Raw genomic sequence first — 24,713 nt, 5'->3', positions numbered from 1 at the left:
TTTTTTTTAATTTAAACGTAAATCTTATCTCTCGCTTTTTACGAAATCTCTCTTTTCATCCCTTCCCATTCATTATCGCATCTAAATGTGCAATTACGAACCGTCAGTGTTTGCTGTTATCTAAATGAAATTATATAGATAATCATCTAGACATTATCTTACCTTTATATAGATATTAAAAATATGTATTATCTATATCTGCATCTAAGATAAAAAAGTGTTATCTTTACTAAATTATCTAGACAAATGTTCAGATAATTTGGTTTAGAATCATATAGTACATAAAAACACTTAAGCAGTAACCGATAAAAATTTATAAATAAAAGTGAATATGAATATATTTTTATATCTCCCCCTTTTATAATTTACATTTTTTTATAACTGTGTTTACATAAGCGGTCTTAAAAATAATATTATCTGGAAGTTATCTAGATGAATCGCCATATAATTTTATCTTTTATCTAGATATATTTAAAACAAAATCATCTTCATCTTATCTAACAATAAGATAAATTTACATATTTTTATCTCATTTTTATCTAGCTAATTTTAAAATCATCTAAGCACAACAACAAACAGTCTTAAAAATAATATTATCTGGAAGTTATCTAGATGAATCGCCATATAATTTTATCTTTTATCTAGATATATTTAAAACAAAATCATCTTCATCTTATCTAACAATAAGATAAATTTACATATTTTTATCTCATTTTTATCTAGCTAATTTTAAAATCATCTAAGCACAACAACAAACAGTCTTAAAAATAATATTATCTGGAAGTTATCTAGATGAATCGCCATATAATTTTATCTTTTATCTAGATATATTTAAAACAAAATCATCTTCATCTTATCTAAGATGAATTTACATATTTTCATCTCATCTTTATCTAGCTAATTTTAAAATCATCTAAGAACAACACTGCGTACCGTAAACTCTCAATTTCGAAAAAAAGAGAAAAAAAAGGAAAATTTCAATTTCTCCATCCTCCATCCTTCTGGGTTTTCTGGCCTTCACTGCACTTATTATCTCCGCACGTGCAGCAGAGTGCATGTGCAACGAGCGCGATACCTACACGCCGGCTCTTCCTCTCTTTTCCCTCGCCCCTCCCCCCTCCCCCCTCCCCCCTGCCCCTCCCACTCGGCGGTCTGGTTCGCCGAGCGTATTGATTGAGGTGAATGCACGACGCCGACGTCGGCGTCGTCGTCGTCGTCTCCTAGTCCGCGGATGCGCGGAATGGAAATGCATACCGCCAGGATAGTCGGTCGGAGTGACTATTCGCAACAGCTCCCATTTGAAAAGAGGTGAAAAAGAAAGAGCGAGAGAGAGAGAGTGCGACGAAGAAAGGGAGGAGGGCAGAGGGAGAGAGACAGGGCACCGGTGGAGGAAGAGCATTATATACTTGCTGGATCTTCCGCTCGCTGTCAGTATCTCGCCCGAATTCGCGGCATCAACGTCGCGAACGCCGGCGTAAACAGATTCCGCAAGATATTCTCTTCGCTGCAGCCGCAGAGAGAAGAAAACCGTGAAAGATACCTCGGAACTTCGCGCGAAGGGTGAAGAAATTCGTGTATCGCCCGCGAATCTCGAGGAAGAGGGAGGAAAACCGAGACCTTCTTGCCGAGAGACACCTCTCTTTTTTTTTTCTTTTCGCGTGACTGATCGAGATCCTATCCTCTAGGGGATTATCATGGCCACTTACGCGACTTACAGGCATGTCGAGCTTGATAATGTCGGATATGGGAAGAAAAGGTAACGAGATGAAAATTGCGTATGTTGCATGTATATATGTGTGTATGAGAGAAAGAGAGAGGACGAGAGTATATTGCACTGCGGATATTTTCACGGACGACTTTCGAAAATTAATTTTTTTTTTTATTCTTCTAACATTAATGTTAAGATTTACCTTTATAGCGGTTATAATTTATTCTTATAAATCTGACATTATATTTGCGAAAAAAAAAAAAAGAAATACGAGAGGAGCCAATCAATAGTTTGTTGTGATCACTATATACTCCGCAATTTTTTTATTTCATCGTGATATATCTTTTTTCAATGATCTTAAATAATATTTCTCAATAATATTCATATTTTCTGTAATTTTCTTAATTTATCATGATATATCTCTTTTTTTTTAATATTAAGTATAGTATTTCTCAATAAATATTCATATTCATTACTAGAATTTCATAATTTGAAATATATAATTTATATAATAATTAAATTTTTTATATAATATAGTTTTCTTATATAATAATTTAAAATAATAATTAAAGTTTGTTGTGACTTTCGACTTAGAATAAATATACCAACCAATAACTGATCAGTAAAGTAAATTTACGCTTATTTTTTGCCTGTTTTTTTTTATTTATATAAAAAATATATTATATTTTTAAAAAATAATGAGATAATATATCAGATTTTTGATTATTACTGAGCTTTTTAAAAGATTGCTTGCATAAAAATCACTATATTCTCTGCAATTTTCTTATTTTATAGCGATATATCTTTTTTCAATGATCTTAAATAATATTTCTCAATAATATTCATATTTTCTGTAATTTTCTTAATTTATCGTGATATATCTTTTTTTATTGTGTATGACCTTAAATATAATATATTTCTCAATAAATCCATGTTCATATTCATTACTAGAACTTTATAGTTGGAAATATATAATTTATATATAATAATTAAATTTTTTCTATAATATATCACTGAAAAAAAAATTTGTTAACTTGACTAATCCTTACAAACTAAATTACTATTTTGTTAATTGAACATATGTATATTAGTATTTAAGTCAAATATACGTTTTGTTAGATTTAATATGTTATATTTAATTTAAATATTTCTATATGTTCAATTAACAAAATAATATTTAGTTGAAAGGTTTAATCAAATTAACAAATTTTTTTTTCAGTATAGTTTTTTTTATATAAGAATTAAAATAATAATTAATATATTATTAATATATAATATATTATTAATATATAATATATTATTAATATATAATATATTATTAATATATAATATATTATTAATATATAATATATTATTAATATATAATATATTATTAATATAATAATTAATATATTTATATATAAATTATATTAATATATAATATATAATGTAGAAAATATTTTTATTTAGCAAATAAAATTGGACTATGTCTGGCTATTATTCAATGATTCGGATGCTGGTCAGTACATCTATTTAATCGCATTGATCCAACAATTGCTATTACAACAGGGAGATATTTCTCATCATTGCAATTCAGCGACGTGAAATCACTGCATTTATTTTATGCGCTTTTGCGAAACTTGTCAAACGTTATTCGATGCAAAACGTAATTATGAATGTCTTATATTCTTCGTTTTAACGAATTTCTTCGCTTCATATTGATTTTGAGCATCGAAATAGGGAGATTAGCTTTCTCAAGAGACTTACAAATTTGGAGAATAAATTTTATTCTATATATTTTATATTTATATTTTATATTTTATTTTATAAACTTTTTATTCCAAGATTTAATTCTTATAATTAGAACGGTTGATATTTCATTTAAATTATTCCATCAAAGATACGTATCTTCCTACACAATTTACTATATTTTTAATATATTTACAATTTTCCGCACATTTTTTATTATTTTTTTTATGACACATGAAGGGTGCGAAAAAAATTAAGCTAATATTCTCTTGCCATCTATTTTATAATACGCATATATTTTATAATACACGTACACATATATAATATGGTTACACGTACGCATATACTATATAATATGTATATATATATATATATATATATATAACATTATTTATCTATTATTTATTTATTAAAGATATTTTTAATTGATAATAATAATAATTCAAACTTTATTATGATAGTCGAGAATTGAAATTGCAATCGTAATAAAGGTTTTCAAAATTGCATCAAAATGTCAAAATGATAATAGAAATTTCTCAACTTGTGCTTAGACTCTTCCTTTCTTTCTCCCTTGGTTACGTAAAAGCTTAGAGTCTGTGTGTGTGAGTCGAGTTTTATTAATGCAAAAAAATTGCATAGAATGGATATCGCCAATCATGATCATCAAGATGTAGGTGTTTGTTTCCGAGTGCAAAGTAAGAGGGAAACGCATAAATGGGCGGACGCGGGACGTGGGAGCGCATTTAAACCGATTATCTATAGACTCGTGTAAAAGATAAGAATAGTGAAACTTGCGATTGTTTTAACAATTATGACAAGTTAAATCGAGTTACATTTCAGTTTTTTTTCAGAGATGCGAGCAAATAAGCGCTGCGCTTTAATAATGGTTTATTGATTGTAGGTACGCAGATAGGTATATAATCAACAAAATTATTTTCTTCCGCAAATAGTAAGACATCTATGGAATGCGTTGTAAATAACAGAAAAAATGGTCAGTAAATAATGTAAAATTTCAGAAAGTCTTCCTAGGTTTTTCTTTCTATCAATCAACATTTATTGATACAATGTGTTATAAAAAAATGGGATAAAAATTTCTACATAAAAAAATAGTGTAATGTGTTTTGTAAAATAATATTATTATGTAAAAAAATTATTATTTAATAAATAATGATAATTTATTAAATAAATTCTTAAAAACATCTGATAGATTAAAAGAAAAAGAAAAAGATATATATATATATACAAAATATTTTATTTTGAGATAAAATCTATTAGAATTTTAATTTGTTTATCAAGAAAAAGAAATAAAAGTATAGCAAAAATGTAAATAAAACATAATATAATATACAATAAATAGCAAATTTTAAAAGATTATAATGTGAGGTAAGATTAAAATATAATAAAAATATAAAAATTTTTTAAACTAATAGTAAATTCATAAAAAATCGCCTTTTTCACATTTCTAATCTTATGCAATTTTAAAATCCTAATATCCAATATCCAATATATTAATTTTTATAATCTCGAACTCTCGACTAATTATCAAATTATCTGTCTACCTAAATATTTTGTACAAAGTAGAGAGAAATGAGATAGTAAAAAGAATTTTCAACAATTTTTATATAATGTTGCATTTGAACGCTTTTGATGTCAATGTTTGTTTGCAAAATTAAATTGAGTAGGTTTGAAAAAAAATAATAATAATAATAAGTGTTAAATTTGTTTATCTGTTAAGGAAATTATTTTTTTCGTTACAAAATAAAGTTTGTAACATTTAGCGTTACATTTACCGAAAAAAGTAATTGTAATGATTAATGGCGTTAAGTTATAAGATAATATTTTAAGTAATATCTTCTCATCTTCTTAACCCTATCGCATTTCATATGAAGTTTATCTATGATTAATGATTCCTTAAAAAATTTATTGAGGATTAAATATTAAAGATTAAAATTTGACTAGTCAGAATAAAAAAGAAGGAATTAAAATTTCTTTATTCTAATTGGTCAAATTTTTAATGCTTATCTTTTTAGCTTTAATGCATAGTTCGCATAAAGAGGATGTGAATACTTATGTATCTAGAAATGCCCTCCATACACTTTTCCTTTGTTCTTGCTGTACTTCTCGCTGATAGAGAGAAAGAGGGATATTTTCTATCCTTTATGTCATTACAAGAAAGGAAGTGCATTACAGTGTAGCAAGTGTACTCGTACACGCACACATGCATTCGTATGCACTTGTACAGATATATATACGCGTGCACTCGTACGCACATATACGCTACATGATCAGAGATCATTGAGAACAGAAATATCTCCTCTCTCGATTATCTTACAACACGAATCTAGATATATAAATTTCTATGGCATAGTCTGATACAGCAGGTTTTATGGAAATCTTTTTAAGATTCTTGAAGTGTAATTAAAAAGATTTCACGATCATCCGAATTAATTAATTATTTTTGTACTAGTTATTTTATTTTGTACTAGTTATTTACTAATTATTTTTGTGCAGATAGCTCACATGCATAAAAAAATTATATAAAATTGTATTTTCTATGAAAAGTCGTAAAGTATAATTATAAAAAGATTTGACAATCAAGAATAATTTTAATTAAATATTTTTAAATGACCAGCCGACATAAATATAATTTAAATATAAGAAATCTTTTTTATAATATATTTTATATGAAGATATTTTAAGTGCATTTTAAAAAATTTAAAGAGCACTACAGTAGTTTTAGAAATAATGTCCATTCTGTTTCATCTTTTCTTCTCATCTTTTTCTAAAGAAATGTATCTACTCTAATAAAAATATATCTATTCTAATAAAAATATATCTACTCTAAAAATGCATCTATTTTAATTTAAAAATAAAATTAACGTTTTTCTCTTTATTAAAAATATCGCTTTATGAATAAGTTATGATAATTGTGAAATTAACAATATCGAACTTGCAATCTTTTTTTTTTCGTCAAAGTTCAAGAAACTTCATAATTGAATATCTCATTTATGATAAGTTACATGTTTTAGACTAATTATACATATATTTTGGCCGACATAACATAATTGATTAAATTCCGGATTTTAATTTACGAGAGAAAAATCTTTGCGAATATAAAGATCTCGCTGGCCGAAAGATTTATGCAATTGATATTTGTTAAAATCGTGCAAGTGATCGTAATTGACTCGCGTAATTGACGTGTAAATTAACGCCCAAGCGCGAACAATTATTACTATAATGATTATCATTGCTTCGCGTTTATAATTGGATACGGATCGGACAGTTTTATTACGGTGCGGATATAATTGCTACATGATTTTTCGCGTTCATAAAATTTTATATTTAAGTTTTCTAAAAATATGGGGGGTAAAATGTAGGTAAAAAGAGCGTTAACTGTCTGACCATGATGACGGTCATCTTACGGGTTTCTGTCCTCATTTATGTTAGCTTGACGGAATCCAAGTACCATAACCACTTGCTGTTTTGTATTCACTTGGCGATGAAAAACCACAGATGTTGCGGAATTCGTCTCGCGCGTCATGTTAATAATGACTTCGTGCTGGGTGCTTGGATTAATCGTGACTTTCTTAATCTACCACTGAAATAACCGAGATAAGGTATTCTAAATGCGTTCCGAATTAATGATTTAGTGTATCTTAAATAAATTCCCCCCAGGGAAAAGTTATTACATCGCATATTAAAGTATCCGTACGAAGTAGATAGCATATATAATTTTATCGCCAACTAATTTATTCGAATTTATTTATATATTGAATTCTGATTGATGAGATTCGAATTTCTTATTGCATCCTGTGGAAATAAGTATTTTTCAGAAATTGATTTATTATGATATATTTATTATTACGATATATAGAATATATATGTATTAAAAGCCGAGAGATAGAGAGAGAATATTTATAAAGTAAACATCCTTGTGCATATATCTGTGTTCAATCTGGCAATATTTTTTCCTTTTTTTTTTTTACGAACATGTGATATCGTCTTGATCAGACGATTAAGATTGGCATTTTTTAGCTTATCGGCCTTAATGATTATTGCTGCATCTTTTTCTGTCACCGAGATACTTCCGTTACAATGCTTTTTCTATATAGAAATAGCGACTTCGGACGATAAACAGACCGAATCTTTGTAACAAAGCTTCTTTGTAAGCTGCTCGGACTTGTGCGAATTACTTGAGAAAATTATTAGCTGCAATGTAGCTCTATTCTGATACATAACATCCAAAACCACGAATAAAATTATAACTCCTGATCTAGAATTTTCATTTCATTAAGAATAGAATAATAACACTTTTTTTTATTTAAATAAAAAAATCGAGATAAAAAAACCAGTTATTTCAGGACCAATGATATGTAATTACATTTTAATGTTATAAAAATATCAGCTACTAGGTTTTTTTAATAAATAAGCCACTTTAATAAATAACAACTTTCTAATTCATAATTTACATGAATTAATTTAATTCACATGTGTTTTGATATTTTCTCCTTGCTCGTATATATGTATGCCACTTCTATTAAGCCTTTCGATCAGCGCTAAATAAAGACTAATCTATTTTATAGAATTAATTTTATTAATTAATATTATTTTATAAAATTTATTATTAATTAATATTTTTTATAAAATTTATTATTAATTAATATTATTTTATAAAATGTTATAAAATGTTATTCAGGTGTTAATCGAGTGTTAAAGTCCGAATTAAATGTTCGAACCGTTTACGAGAAAATTAAATTAAATTTATATTAAAGCTGATAAAAATTAATCGGATAAAATGAACGATTATAATTATTATTATTCTAAAAATGCGGCTTTTCTTAAGAAAAATGTTCGTGCTTAAACGTTCTGGTTTTGTGTCGCGTACCATCTTGCTACCAAGTCTTTCTTTTGCGCCGAATTATGCTGTGACAGATCGATGTCAAATATAAGCGATATCGTACCCAATGGTACAACCTCATCCCCTTGATAAATCGAAATACTATCCTCGTGCCATCCCGCACTTTTACGAGATTAATCGATGTTTATTACGATGCTACAAATAAAATTGTGACATTTTGATCTTTTTCTTTAGCAATATTTTAATTTTTTTTGCGTCTTTCAATACGATGCTTATTGCAAATATATCTGCCAAAGACACAAGAGAAATATTTTATTCTATCTTTCCAGTTTTTTTTATCAATCAAATTGTTAAATAATTTTTCTACAATTTTGAGTCTTATATGCCAATTTAGTCAATAAAGTTTAGATTAATTTATATACAACGATTATATTGATGCTAAATAAACATTGACATTAATATTGAAGATACTATATAATTTTTCTGCGACTCCAAAAAATGTGCAATATTCATAATATTAAATAATTGTTAAGATGGAAGTTTTTGACATGTAGATATCTAACTGATATTATAAGTATCGTAGACAATAGACAGTTATCTATTGCCGATTGATATCATAAGACTGACACAAGGTAAATCCTGAGAATATTCGATGAATATCATAAAAGCAGCTATTGAATATATATTCTCCGAACACATTAGAGAGATACAAGTACAATAGTACGTACTAAGGTTATTTCTACGTCCCACTTTTCTGTTTCTCATACACACCGAGAATATCTTCTTGAATATATAATGTATATTTTTATGTCTTCAGTACTTTAGAATGTGTCTATAGTATAAATCTTTATAACTCTTACATAGTATATATAATATACAACGGAATCTAACGGAATGTAATATAACAGGTATGTTATATCAAATATGCAACAAACATGTTAGATGTAATTTCCCTCACAAGTATAACATGTAATATACGAGGGAAAAGAAAAAAATAAAGGGACTTTTTTTTTTGAGTAATTAAAAGTTTCGATTGTACTTAAAAAAGTAAACTGTAGATTATTTTTCTACATAATTCATTTCCCCCCACATTTATGCACTTAACCCATCTTTTAATGAGCTTTTCAATTCCGTCCTGAAAGAAACTGTTTGATCTTCGCGCAGTCACTCTTGCATTGCTTCAACAATCTCTTCATTCGAATGAAACTTTCACTTGGCAAAATCGAACAGACTTGACTCTGAATAGGCATATTTATAAGAATAATATGTTTAAATGCGCGCATATCTCTTAAGAACCCCGTACTAATCCTATATGAAATTGAATCCTGGTAAAATCAACTGATTTTCTCATATATTGTAGCTTATGATCTGCTGAACAAAAGATGTAATAGGATTAGTACAGGGTCCAAAAAACTCTATATAAAATTGGATCCCGGTAAAGTCAGCTGGTTTTCTCATAGCTTATAACCTGCTGAACAAAAGATGTAAAAGGCTCGGAGCTAAATAATGAACAGTTACTGACTTATAGCCAGTCGAACGTGAAAAACTCGCGCTGCGAGTATTGTTTGACTGGCTGTAGGTCAGTAACTGTCCATTATTTAGCTTCGAGTCTATTACATCTTTTGTTCAGCAGATCATGTGAGAATACCAACTGATTTCACCAGTCCCAATTTCATATATAGGATTAGTGCGGGATTCCTTTTGTGATCTTGATCTTGAATTCTTAATCCTATATTCTTCGGTCTTTCTGTTCACCACCTTGATCTTATTGTGCAGGGTGTTGAAGCCACCTGGCGGTGGTAGCAGCGACATATTCGGCGCAACCCCGGAGGAGACGACTAGTCCGCGTCGTGTCAAGATCCACAATCAGTCCCAATTGGGCTCGGCGCTTTTCGGGAACTCCAACGGCACCGATAATCCGCATACCATTCTGTCGCCGCGGTCCAATAAACCCGGTAATGATTCATACAATCGTCTGTTCGGTCCTCCCGATGCCCCACCCATCAAAAGTCCAAATGCAAAAAAATATAAGGACACCAGTACTCTCTTCAACGGCGAATCGTTGACTTCAATGTCGTCATCGAGCTCCTCGATATCGCGTTCAAAGAGCATAATCAGCAACGGCAGCAGCTTGTTGCCGAACATTGCTAACGGCTTCCCTAGCAACGGCAATAATTTGTCCAACGATATTACAGGTAAGGCCCAATAATCACGAACGGAGAAGTAGTCGTGAATTGTCCCGGGATGGACAAAAGTGATCTGTCTATTAAGTTGATGCAAGAGTGATTTTTATATTAAGTTGATGCAAAAGGTATATCATATTTCGTAAAAAACTGAAATTATATCTAGGGCGTTTCCGTGATTTCAATAGTATATCTTCTAGACGTAATTTTCTAATAAAAAAAAATTATTGGTTCATTGAAGTTAAGAGCAATGAGCTAAATGTGTTCTGTCAACATTATTGAGTGCCGAGAGAATTAGACAATAATTAACTTCATCTAGTTGTGGTAAAACTTAAAAAAACACAGCCAGCTCTTATGACCTTGACCTTGACATATGTTGTCAAGGTCACTGTCCTGAGTATCACTATCTTTCAAAAGCTTTTACGCGTCACTCGTTGTTTATTAAAAAGTTATCAACAAACAAATTTCCAGGAATTTTCAGACATCACGTACGTTTTATAAAATATATTTTGAGCAGATTCATTTATTTATGTGCAGAAATCGGATGCTTTTTAATAAACAACGAGCTTCAAGTTTTTTTTGGAAGATATATTCAGGACAGTGACCTTGTGACTATAATATGTCAAAGTCAAGGTCATTAGGACTAGCTTTTTCTAAAGTTTTATCAAACATTTTTTTTAAATATAATCGAAATATATATATAAATAAATTTTAATCAGAATTATCGCGCCATTCTTTATGCTTATGAATCAGAAATCAATAACTTTATTAAGAATATCCTCCTCCCCTTCTCCCTTTTTCTTTTTCTTTTTCTCGATAAAAAAACAATAAATCTTTTGCATTAACTTAATATTTTTTCTTATAAAAATTATTGCATTATTTAAATTAAGCAATTCGATAAAATTGCAAGTTAAATAATATTTATATAATGAGAGATTAATTATTACATATTACATTTAAAAGAATGATAACTCGTTTACACGTTTATTTTTAGCTTTTTTCTGTTAACTTTAAATTATGATATTTTGTATGCACATTTGTCATTTTAATGAATATTTAAAAAAAAAGCGAAATATCCTTTTTTCTTAAAAATGTTGTATCAATACTAGATGAGAAAGATAATGAATTATCAATTAAGAATGTTAAGCCGCCCCGAGATTTTCTAAACTGTTCTCGCATTCGTGATCAGACGCTTTTTTATAAAATATGCCAATGACTTTGATCTAAGTTGAAATATGTGTGTCGCAGGTTTTTGGCGTAAAACTTGTATCGAATATTACGCTTATCACGACGAAAAATATCTTCTTCTGTTACAATTAGAAACATCTAATCTCTGTAACAATTTATATTTATATCTTCTTAAAATTATATCGGCAAATTTTACATCTTATAATAACGATTTTTCTACCTTTCGCATAAAAATTTATATTGATAATATAGTGTTTCGCGATATTTGTTTTATAAAATATGTATTTTACTACTATAGAATTTTTACATGAATTTTATTGTACGATCTTTATATTATTGTCTAGTCTAACTTTTTTTAATAATGTTATTTTTCTTGAACTATTTGCAAGCAGCTATTAGGAGAAAGAAACGATTTCGTAAGTGTGTAACAAGACATTCAAATAGATGACACGCAACACCATCACATTTCCTTCTTTGATTATTTATTATTAGATGCGAAATTATTTCTATTATTTTACGAGAAAATAATTTCTCGTAAAATAATAGAAACTTTTCTCTCTCTTCCATACTTACACAAACATACATCAAGAGTTGCACGAAATTGTAGTAAAATTATCATTATGACAAAAGAAATATTTGATTTTGAACATGATCATAATTTTTACAAAAGATTTCCATCATCAGAAAAATTTTTCAACATTATTATTATTATTCTAGAGCCTGCCACAAAAAATAAAAACACATATTTTGAGTTAGACATTAATATATATTATTTAGGCTTTAAGTTTATATCACACACATCTGTTTCAAATAATATTGTACATCCGCTTTGCATTCAATTATTATTTATGTTATATTGATTATCCACTCACAATAATGAACTCACAGTAAACGACATTGATGCAAATATTATAGTAAAAAGAAAAATATATGTTATATATGTTTAAATATATATGATAAAATATTATTTATTATTTTGTCGATGTATACGCGCATAATTATTTATTTAATAAATGGATTTGGCAAATTAAGGAGTCATATTGTGATTTATAAATTTGTTACCAAATAAAAAATTTTCAGAAGTATGATTTTGCGAAGAAGATACATAGATATTTCAATGTCGTTTGCGAGATGTCACTCACAAATTTTTGGCACTTCGTACCACATGCACCATCAAAATCGATAACCATATATTTATCTATAACAATAATTTTTAGCTTATTTAACACAAACGCACGCACGATTAAAAGAGAGAAGTCTTTCTATAACAATGATAAACTATTCGAAAAAGATCATTGATGATATAACATTATCGGCTGAAATAAAAATGTCACTTTGAGAAATTTTTCTTCTATTTATTAAATCCACATAATATATGCAACTATTTTTATAACACTATCATTGTTTTAATTTTTTTTGCCACTATAAATATTTATCCCTTCTTTCTTTACATAATACGAACATTTTCACTTTGCTTTCTTTATATCGTACGAACGAATCTACAAATTCAAGATATTAAAAATATATTTTGCTTTTGTATGTGTATATATACATATATGTACGTATGAGACAAATAGATATCAAATCATTAAATTATATAAAAATTTAACAAATCATTATATTATATAAAAATTTAATTTTAAATTATTTAAAAATTTAATTTTAAATTATTTAAAAACTTAATTTTTAATTTAAAAACGTGAGAAGAGAAAAGGCTTGAGGAGCAAATTGCGATTGAACGTGCATATATTAATATTTGTAAATTTATAATTTGTGAGATACTTAATACCAGATTAAAACATGGCTCTTATAATTAGAACAAAAAATTATATAATGAATAATATATTAAAAATTGTGAGTCGTAAAAAAGTATAAATATCGTGTGTCTAAGGAATAACGCAAAAAAAAATTAACGTTTTGGTCCTCAACTGGTCCTCTCTTCAGTAAAGTAAAGTATACAAAATTTATCAGTCGGTTCAGAATATAAAACGTGTCACTATCTAAAATTGTTTGGTTCCGTTGATGGACAACGATTCCTCATGACAAGATCGAAATCGATCATCCATAAAGTCTTTTAGCCTCCGTTCTACTTCATCTTTTTTATAGGGATAGCTACTTTTTCATACATCTTAAATGACAATAGAAGTTTAGTCATATTATTTTGAAATGTATTATTTTAAAGCCTTTTGATTTTCTCAAAATATTTTTTTTTTTTTTCATTTGAAAATGAATATTTTTCGAATAGTTGCATTTGGAAGCTTTAAGGTATTAAAATAAAATTATAAATATATTAAAAATTAAAAGTCAGCAATTTAGAAAATAATTTAAATACTAAAAATATTTAAGTTTAGTATTAAATTAACAAATTAAATTTTAAAAATTTTAGAGAATAATATGTTATAAATTGCGAATTATTAATTTTTAATATCTAAAACTTTCAAATATATGTAATTTTTGGAAAAATATATTCACTTAAATTAAAAAAGACATATTTTTAAAAAATCGAAAAGACTTTAAAATGACATATCTTGACCTTTATTGTCATTTAAAGTTTTCAAAAGGGTACTTTCATCTATGAAAGGGATAAAGTAGCACAGTTGAATTTATTACATCTCTCGAAAATAAATATAATGGATTTATTTTGGTATTTTTTTTGCAAAAATTAGTTGGCCACAAAGCAAAAACATGATCACAAATTTTCAAATTATATGTAAATATATTTGTATTAAAATATAATTTTTTTCTGAAATAAAATTTTAAATAACTTACGAAAATGAGATACACAAAAAAATATTTGTTTCTATATAACTATGATTATATTTAGTTTATACTATGCAGAATTTTAATATATATGTATATATAGTGTAGTATCTCTGCGATTCGTCCGTACGAATTGCCGCGTATTAACACAAGTTGGTTGGGTTACGATTATGGGTTCGCGATGGTGTTACGATGGTGCATGGGGGTGGAATGGGTCCGGCTCTCGCTCATCGCTTTGTACGCACGCACGTGTGGCGAAATGAAAATGGCTGTTGACTGGGCTTTGGGTTCGCTCTGCACTCCCGTCGTCGCATCCCCCTGTAGGAGGATTGCCGATGCGCAACCCGGTCACCGGAGATGGAATTGAGGTGACGCCTGTGAGATGCAATCCACGAAAGTGCAGAGGTAATGTTCTCCAATTATTCCAATATTCTCTCGAACGATTTTTATCTCGTTCTTAGAAAGTTATTTCCTTCTTTCGATTTTTTTTTTCGACGAAACAACGCAAAAAAATTATTACATAATATATATGTATACACACGCAGAAAAATGCACAGACTCTATACTACTAATAATGTTAATAATAATAATTAAGATACACACACACGCAATATATATATATATATAGATCGATTCCAATCGATTTCCAACAAACTGAAATTGACAAAGAAAATTGTTTTAAGGCTCCTGGCTCCTCGTCGACCATATTGGAATTGTGACGTCAGAGGCGAGAAAATACGCTAAAAATTCTTAGATGACATTTCGAAATAAAAAGATATTTCGATGAAATAGCACTTCAGATAGCTTTAGCACACTCTTAAAATACCTCGAAAACTAACCTTTTGCCTTTATAATCAATCAACAGTTGTAAAATGACTATAATATGAGGCCCAGTAAGTCTGGTCTTTGCACATGCGCAGTCATTCCGCATGACAAAGTCTGATATCACGGTCATTTTACGATTGTTGATTGACTGTCAAGGGAAAAGAATAGTTTTCGAGGTACTTTAAAAATGTGCTGAAGCCATCTGAAGTAGTATTTCATCGAAATATCTTTTCATTTAAAAAAGGCATCTAAGAATTTTTAGCGTGTGCCTTCTCGTCTCTGACGTCACAATCTAACATGGCGCGGCGAGAACTCAGAAGCTTTATAAAATCTAATCTATTCCGAGAAAAAAAAAAATATATATATATATATTTTTTTTTTCTTGCGGAATAGATTGGATTTTTTAAAACACTTTTCTTTGTCAATTTTTGTCGTTATTTATACAATGAAACCTTAATTATATATTAATACAAGTTGATAAAAAAAATGTCACAAAAGAAATTCTCACTTTCTAAATGTCATAAATATAAAAACAAAGTCAATTAATCGTTATTAATCTTTGTAGTGATAAGTACTTGAATTTACATATAAGTATATATAATATCAGAGTAATGCTATAGATATAAAGCCAGAACATACCCTATGTTACGAACGATTTTGTCTTAGAGAATTTAAAAAGCTATTCAGCTCTTGTGATTTTATTAAGTCTGCTATTATTTTTCTTATCATATTCTTTAAAATAATCGGCATATTTATATTGCCCATCTTTTGTTTCTTTTTCGTGTCTTTTTGTATAATACCCCATCTCTCGCATAACTTCAATTTTAAACGTTTAGGGAAGGCTTCGGAAAAACATAATGCAAAGATATTATTATAAATTGTTTGCAATGGAGTATTTGCTGTGATGGTATCTGTATGATTCGAAAATATAATTATATTGAGCATTTTATTTAATTGAATGTTCACCGCCACGAGACACATTATAGGCAAATAAACTGACTTTAATCTGGGGAGAATTGAAGTAACCAGGGTGCACCAAACTATTTTTTCCGTAAGCTAAATATTAAGGGAAACATTGGAAAATTAAAGTGTGAAAAATATGGCATTTCATGTGGGTCATAATTGTCATAAGTACACGACAAGGCTATGCTTGAAAAGGCGGGTGGTATGTAAGACCAGATAATCGCATACTGATTATGAACTATCGCGTCATCGAGCTGAATCTCATATTTGTTCATCATCATAATAACTAATTCATTTATTTCTTTTAAATAAAAATATTTGCGTTCTATTGAACAATTTAAATAAAACACATAACAATGATATCATCAACGAGAGACACATTATTAGTAAACGTATAATGCAAATCTTTTATCTTGAACTTATAACGGATACTTTCTAAAGTTCTTGTTTCAGAATCACGCTTTCTACGTATATTTTGTATATGCTCGATATAATCGCCTTGGACTAAAGTTTATTAGGGGAAGAATCTCTTCAGGCGAGGGAAATTGATTCAAAAAATCGATCTCGTCAATAGAAGTCGATCTCGTCGGATTCTCTAACATGTTTATTAATGACAGTAATATGTAATCCTTCTCCTCGACTTCGACTTTGTGTTGTTCCATGTTGTTTGAGTCTATCAGTGTAGGAATTTTGAATTTTTCTCTTTTTGAATGTTATAATGATACATCGATAAAATGCATACACAATAAACATTTAATTTTTAATTTAAAATTTAGCTTTTTCAAAATATATATACTATATACATGAGTTTTTCAAAAAGTTATTGACACAATCTACTGCTTAATAATATTGTACGTGTGATCATTTTGTTTACTTGCGATTTTGAAAAGCTATAATAGAATGATACGCGCGAGAACCAATTATTGAATAAATAATTATTGAATAAATTGAGAACAATATATTGGTTTTTGAAATAGATTTAATTTTTTTCGAAATATATAAAACATGCATTTCCAAAAATCGTTAATAAGAGCATTATACCACATACTTTTGATACTATTGTTTTGCAGAAATTGAAAAAGTTTCTCTGATTCCGGAAAGTCTGAGCTACTTTGCAAGGCACAACTTTTTCTAACATTAACAATTAGAAATGTATACCAGATAATGAAAAATTGATAAAGAATTAACTTTTTTCTATAAAGCGATTTTCAAGATTATTTGAAGGTCATTTATGGTTTTTTAAATGGAACTATCTTAATTTTTTTGTATATATCGATTCCTCATAATAATATTCATTAAAATAAAAAGTTATAAAGGTAAGACCAAGAAGTGAATAGTTTACGAGATATTTTATACTTTAGTTTACATAATTTCACATAAACTATGAAATATCTCATAAAATATTCATTTTTTATCGATCTTACCTCAATACTTTTAGACATAAAATAATCTTACTCTTATAACTTTTTATAGTGAATATTGCGATAAATCGATTTATATAAAAAAAATTAAGGTAGTTTCATTTAAAAAAACATAAGTGATCTTCAAATGACTTTGAAAATCGCCCTTTAGGAAAAAGTCAGTAGCACCAACTTCTTTCTCCTTCGAAATCTTACAACTTTTGTAACATTTATTTGTAAAAGGTTTAGGAAAAAAAATATTTAGGGTGTAACATTAAATGGCTCTTGAAGAATATATTAAACGAATTAAAAACTGAGAACCAGTCTTACTACAGTTTTTTTTTAATACTTCTTATAAATATTAATTGAAAAATTATATGTAAAATTATATGTACATCTGTACATATACATATATACATATATGTATATAAAAAAAAAAATATATATATGTATATAATTTTACACATAATTTTTCAATTAATATTTATAAGAAGCATTAATGAAAATTGTAAACATTTACATGTACATATCTTTCAAGTGTCTTATCCGACTAGACAACCTCCGCGTGGTACATCTTGAGTAATGGGTATTGTAACTTTCAAGCCTTATAACTCAGGAAATTCTAAACGAAATTCAACTCATATATACGGTTTTGGAAAGCTCTCGAGATAAGCTACAAGAATATGTAAAGAAAAGTAGTAGGTTCCATTTAGCAATTGACGGTGACCTTCACGTGACCTTCAAATGACTATGCAAGGTCAAATCTTTTCCACTATCTTATGTCCCCCTTGAAGCCACACAACTTTTGTTTGAAACATTTTTTCGTATCTTTTAGACTTTACGAGATATTTCGATGGCAAAGTTAAAATGGAACACCCTGTATATATTGAAAAATATTTAAGAATTATTAATTCAGTTTTAAATAAATTTATTCTAAAAAATAAGTATACATTTAAATAAACTGTTAAATAGTATAGATTATGCACAATTTTTTGTTTTTAGAATCAAAATGAATTAAAATTTGAATAAAACTGTCTCTCAATCTTTATATATTTGTTGAATCTTTTAAGTGACCTTATTAAAAATACTTATTTAATCAAATCAGTTTTTCGAAAGCGTATACTTAATTAGAAGAAAGAAAATTAATTGGCTGTGAAAGTTCTATTTTGAATGAAACGCGGATTCATTAATTGAATAGTTCCACTAATAAATTCGCGCTAATTGTGAGTGTAATAGTTTAAATACCTCGTTATTTTGTAGCACATGCAATTTACGAATTTCATTAAATACAATGTAATTATAAAAATAATAGTTTTCTGCGAGCGTTTCAAAAGATTGCAAGATCAAAACAAAATTTGTCGTTGCTTTCGTGATAGATAAAACTCGAGTCACTAAAAAAATATATTTTGCAAGGGATTTCAATCATAGTAAATTGTTTATCGAGAGGTGTAAAATCATGCAAAGCGGATGCACCATCTTTGGTTTTTTTTTTTTTTTTTTGTAATTATATGTGTCATCTGTGTCAAAGTTGAAAAAATTATGGAAAAATTATAAATTGTTCTACATCGCATTTAAGGCTCCTGGGTGCTCACCGCGGCCATATTGGAATCGTGACGACAGAGGCGAGAAAACACACGCTATTTTTTTTTAGATGCCATTTCTAAATAAAAACATATTTGCATAAAATAACACTTAAGATCTCTTTAATACACTTCTAAAAAACGCCGAAAACTATTCTTTTCCCTTGACAGTCAATCAACAACCCTAAAATGATCGAGATATCAGACTTTGACATGCGGAATGACTGCGCATGTGCAAAGACCAGAAGGACTGGGCCTCACAAAATATTCCTTTTTACAGCTGTTGATTGATTATAAAGGGAAAAGGATAGTTTTCGGCGTTTTTTAGAAGTGTATTAAAGAGATCTTAAGTGTTATTTTATGCAAATATGTTTTTATTTAGAAATGGCATCTAAAAAAAAAATAGCGTGTATTTTCTCGCCTCTGACGTCACGATTCTGACATGGTCGGCAAGGTACCAGGAGCCTTAAATTGACGCAAAAAAATGTGATAGCAACGGATCAAAATTTATTCCAAGAAGAAATAGAAATGTTTACATGCATGTATGAGAATATAATATTGTTACATATAGCAAAAAAAAAACAAATGATAAAAATTTATTTTTTTTGTACTTTAAATATTCAAAATTATTTATACAAATATTATAATTCACGGATTAGTTCTTTTATCAAATAATTAAAGTTTTCTACAAGGAATTTGAAGTTATAGCGTGTCATTATTATCGAAATATTCATTTTTTTCAAGTTACATTCAAAGTATATATTTATATTCAAAATTTTCAAAATTTTTATCTTTTGTCAAAAATAATTATTATTATAAAAATAAGAAATGACAACAAATAATATAAATGAGCTATAAAAATTATAAGCTATAATTATATTTATTAAATTATTATGTGTAAATCAATTCAGTGCCCTTTTTTATAAAATTCAAACTTGATATATTTTCTAATTATTTCATGATATTATTTTTATATCTTTGTATACAATTTTGTACATTTTAGTTATATTAATAGGTAATATTTCAACTACAGAATTTAACTGCGCAATTATTAATAACTGCGAATACTAGTTTGAAAAATAATTATTATGAAATAATTATTATCAAATAATTATTATAAAATAATTATTATGAAAAATTATTATATACATATATTGTATATATCTCGAAAGATACTCGAGATATCAAAAAATGTTTTATACAAAAGTTTCATAATAAGAAGAACATTTCTATTTAACTACATCAATTAAAATTTTGAAAAAAAATTTTGTTTTCAATTTTTTTCTAAATCTTTGAAAAATGTTTTCACAATTTTATTGATGTGGTTAAAAATAGAGATATTCTTACCATGAAATTGTATCAAACATTCTTTGATATCTCGATTATTTTCCGAGATATACATATATTATATATTATATCAAAGAAAAAGCAAAACTCGCTCTACATGCTCTATGAAGGGGTGGTTACATTCCTTAGAATTCGTTTTTTAGACAGCAATTAAAAATTTCTAAATCATCCATTTACCCTCCTTCTTCTCCCCCTCTCCCCTACATGTGTTTCATAAAAAAATCAGAATAACTTTCGATTTTGCGAGATTGTCTTGTAAAGCGGAAACCATCTTCCTTTTTGCAGACGGCAATCCGATAACCGGAGCCGGATACGCGTCTGAAATGCAGAAAAACGGAAAGCCGGCCGTGCAGAACGGAATCGCTAGCTCGAATTCCAGCAGTAGCTGCGAAAAGTCGAATGACACTTCGTCGCCGGCGGCAAAACCGCGCATGCGCATCCCACCTGGTGGCTATTCATCTGGACTCTGGTAAAGGGAGTAGAGAAGAGGGAAGGGGGGGGGGCGAAATCACACATTATCACATTATCGCCTTGTTTTCTCTTTCTCCGAGAAATATTCCGATTAATTCTGTCAGCCCCCCCGTGTTATACTCTTATAACTCATTAAAGCCTACTCTATCTCTTAAGATCTTCGAATTGTTGTCTATGTAAAGCGCTCCGAAATAGAAGTCTATTTATATATACTGTGTACCTATAATACAGCGATGAATATTATACTTTTTATGATTTTTAGAAAAATCCAAAAGGGAGAGAATTGAGGGAGACATAGGTGTGAGATAAATAGTGCGGGTTTTTACAGTAGATTAACGTCATTTTTTGCTTTGTATCGAGAAAATATTGATATAGAGGTAAGGGATTTATAGGCCCTTTGATCTTTAGATAATCATTTTTTTAATTAATTCAGATGTAAATTGCATGATAAAAAATGTCACCATGTAACTCCAGTTTTCATACGAAGATATGTCAATAACATTTGCAGTTAGGATGAAAATAATAAAATCATCTATCCTCTGAATATCTGCAACGGAGAAACGAGCAAAATTACATTCTTTTAGCAACGCAAATTCGCGATTCAATCAACTTATGATAAAATTACGTCTAAATCCATCTCTATCATCTTTCATATCGGTTTCTTAAAATCCTAAATTTTAATCGTGTATAATGAACGCAAATTTTATTTTAGTAGATTTTAATTACGAAATATCGAACTGACAATTAATGGTAATTTTTGGGTATTAAAATGAAATTTTTACAAAATTTTTTTATCGCAAACAACGATCATGTTTAAATCCATCCATCATATTTCATATCGCTTTCTTAAGATCCTAAATTTTAATCATGTAACGCGCACAAATTTTATTTTAAAAGATTTTAATTATAAAATACCTAACTAGCAATTAACGGTAATTTTTGGATATTAAAATGGAATTTTTACAATTTTTTTATCGCAAACAAATAACAACGATAAAATCCATTCATATTTCATATCGATTTCTTAAGCTCCTAATTTTTATTCTTATAATTTCGGGCGAATTCTATTTTAAAAGATTTTAATTATGAAATATATCGAACTGGCAATTAATTTTTGGATATTTAAGTGAAACTTTTACAATTTTTTTATGGCGAACGAATAACATGTTGAACATGAAGAAAATATGAGCGTAAGAATGAACCGGTCCTGGGTTTCTCTCGAGCGTGAATTACCGGTCCTTCAATTAAACAACTCCAGTTTTATGTAACTGTATACAGGGGTAGTTAAAGCAATCGTTGCGCGTAAAGTATATTCTTTCATGGCTGAAATGCTGCGTGTCGGTCGATGAACGATACTCGCGAGTTGTAAATTCACTTTGTTAGGAAGTGCAATTTCTTCATTAAAAGGCTTACATATAATGAGTCATAAATAAATGAGAAGGAATAAATGTTCATGATAAAAGAGGTAAGGAAATAAATACATTTATTTTAAAATTAAAGCATAAAGCGAGAAAATATGGCGCAAATTATTTCAATTATTTGTTGCAAGGCATTTTTAATTTGTATTCCAAATATTACTAACACAAAAATACTAGGCGAATATTTTTATGGAGAGCTTAAAAATTTCTCCTACAGAATTGTAGTAAAATTTGAATCTTAGCAGTATATTCTACAATATTATAATACTTGTAATAATATTTAACAATATTATAATATTTGTAATAATATTTAATATTATATTTTGTGTATTATTATTTTTTTTAAATAAATGTTCCAATATTTTTTCACTTATTTTTGTCAAAATGCTTATTTGTTTTATTTGTATCCAAATCTCTTTTATCATATTGAGTACGAATATTGCATCAGGTTTTCGCAGCTTCAGTTTTGCTCGTTTTCAATGTTGCATATCGCATCTCAATCATATAAAATCATTTTATTTTAGAGAATCACATATATATCTGATGTACGAGAATTCGCTTTCTCGAGATGAAGGATGAAGGACAATGATATATTCACATATACATAAACAGATCAGTACCAAAATCGTAGAATTAGTACACAATTATCGCAATTATAACGCGACTCTTGATTAGGGGAGTGAGGAAAGAAAAAATTATTATTACCATTCAAAATCCAATTATCGAGAAAAGATATATTGGAAAAGTGTCAAAAATGCATGAATAATTAGCAAGACAATTTTAAATGGAGTATCACATTAATTAGTGATATTGTTACAAAAGAAAAAAAGAATAGATTCCATAAATAACGTCGTAGAAATAAAATTGTAAAACCGATAGCGTTTTAATGAGATGAAATTATAGAGGATTGTGGAAACTTCTCAGAAACTTATACATTAGAAATAGGCATGTGTTATTTCCAAAAATAAAGGTATACTATGTATAATCCATTAAATAAATCAAGTGCTTTTTTAATCTCCGTATCTCTTCTTAATCGACTATTTATCAATATCGAAAAAAGTCGCAGTCAACGAAGAAATGTCATCTCATTTTTTTTCTCGCGAATTATCCTTCCGACATTTTGTCAGTGGAAATTATTAAATATATATCGATGTTAATAATATTAACTCAACTTTGCTGTGTCGCACACAAGATCAGAAATTTCTCAAGAATCAAAAACGAAATACTATATAATATTTATACGCGCGTCTAGAGACGAAACTTTGTTTCTCACTCTTATACAATTTATTTTATATAATATATTTCCGTCATCACTTCGCTTCTATTTTTTTAGCGGGTGTAGCACATAAATTGTATGTACTTATTTAACAGCAAATATAACCGTGCACATGTATCGGTTTTTTTTCTATGCAAATTTTTACACAAAAATAGCCTTTTTGTACTCTAACAATGATTAATAAAATTTGTGAGTAAATTTTTTTTACTTTTCTTTGTTTCTCCCTAGAGCAAATGCAAGATTAAAAAATACTCATATTGTTAGTGATTCTGACATAGTAAAATTGACATGCGCCGATTAATTCTGCAATATACCCCTTTATTGTTAAATTATATTTTTATTATTAAAGTATGTGCCCGGAAAAAAGTCCATATATAATTATATATAAAATATGTCTTCATGTTTTCTTTCTCTTGTATAATTTCTGTCCATATGTACAGAAAAAATCATAAGAAGACTAATTGAAAAAATATTAGAAGAATAATTTTTATTCTTTTTTTTTAGAAAAAGTGAAATTTGAAGAAGTTGGAAAAAATTGCTCATATAATACGGAACATTTCAATTACAGTAATGTTATCTTTTGTAATTTGCTACATGTATATTGTTTGCTATATGTATATTGCTATATGTAGGTATATGTAATATGTAGAGAATATTATTGCAGGAACATATAATATAAATTTCATGAGAAATGTCACACACATTCCAGAAATTTACAAAAACACAGCATTCAGATATTAATTATACATTATATTTAGATATATTTATATCTAATTCAATTAAATTGAAGTAGATTAAATTTAATTTCTTCTATATGTATATTATACATATATTAAACTGTCTTGTTTTTTAATTGAAATATCCTAATTAATTAATTGTTATCCTAATTAATTCTTATTCATTCATTTTGAGGTAAAAACGGATGATAATTATCTACAATCTACAGTCTACAGTCTACAATCTACATTCTAAATCTACAATCTCTACAATCAAATATTTATAAAATCG

At 28.1% G+C, this 24,713-nt stretch overlaps 1 protein-coding gene and 1 long non-coding RNA gene across 4 annotated transcripts in view; one reads left to right on the top strand and one right to left on the bottom strand.

Moving 5' to 3' along the window:
* The window catches only part of LOC145941132 (uncharacterized), a 90,628-nt gene that overhangs the window by 62,329 nt on the left and 3,586 nt on the right, over positions 1–24,713 (bottom strand). The gene's annotated exons all lie outside the window — the stretch shown is intronic.
* Positions 1,202–24,106, top strand: Jupiter (microtubule-associated protein Jupiter). 3 transcript variants are annotated; one of them, XM_083047017.1, is made up of 5 exons: positions 1,202–1,756; positions 10,071–10,489; positions 12,055–12,081; positions 14,750–14,830; positions 20,826–24,104. In XM_083047017.1, the coding sequence occupies exons 1-5, from the start codon at positions 1,695–1,697 to the stop codon at positions 21,011–21,013; spliced, it is 777 nt and encodes a 258-aa protein (XP_082903143.1). In that variant the 5' UTR covers positions 1,202–1,694; the 3' UTR covers positions 21,014–24,104. The 3 variants fall into 3 exon arrangements, with proteins under 3 accessions (XP_082903143.1, XP_082903146.1, XP_082903144.1); XM_083047020.1 differs by having other exon boundaries at positions 1,204–1,756; positions 10,071–10,249; positions 12,058–12,081; positions 20,826–24,106; XM_083047018.1 differs by having other exon boundaries at positions 1,204–1,756; positions 12,058–12,081; positions 20,826–24,102.

The sequence above is a fragment of the Prenolepis imparis genome, unplaced genomic scaffold (genome assembly GCF_030444845.1).
Source record: "Prenolepis imparis isolate NDT839.2.m4 unplaced genomic scaffold, iyPreImpa1.0 SCAF_9, whole genome shotgun sequence".
In the NCBI taxonomy this organism is placed as follows: Eukaryota; Metazoa; Arthropoda; class Insecta; order Hymenoptera; family Formicidae; genus Prenolepis; species Prenolepis imparis.
This window is presented reverse-complemented; position numbering and strand designations above follow the sequence as displayed.

Bases quoted from the DNA above. Each gene is read 5' to 3' on its own strand.
- Jupiter (XM_083047017.1), top strand. From the start codon at position 1,695: ATGGCCACTTACGCGACTTACAGGCATGTCGAGCTTGATAATGTCGGA. The intron at 1,757-10,070 runs GTAACGAGATGA...CTTATTGTGCAG, and splicing joins GTCGGATATGGGAAGAAAAG to GGTGTTGAAGCCACCTGGCG. The intron at 10,490-12,054 runs GTAAGGCCCAAT...ACTATTTGCAAG, and splicing joins TTTGTCCAACGATATTACAG to CAGCTATTAGGAGAAAGAAA.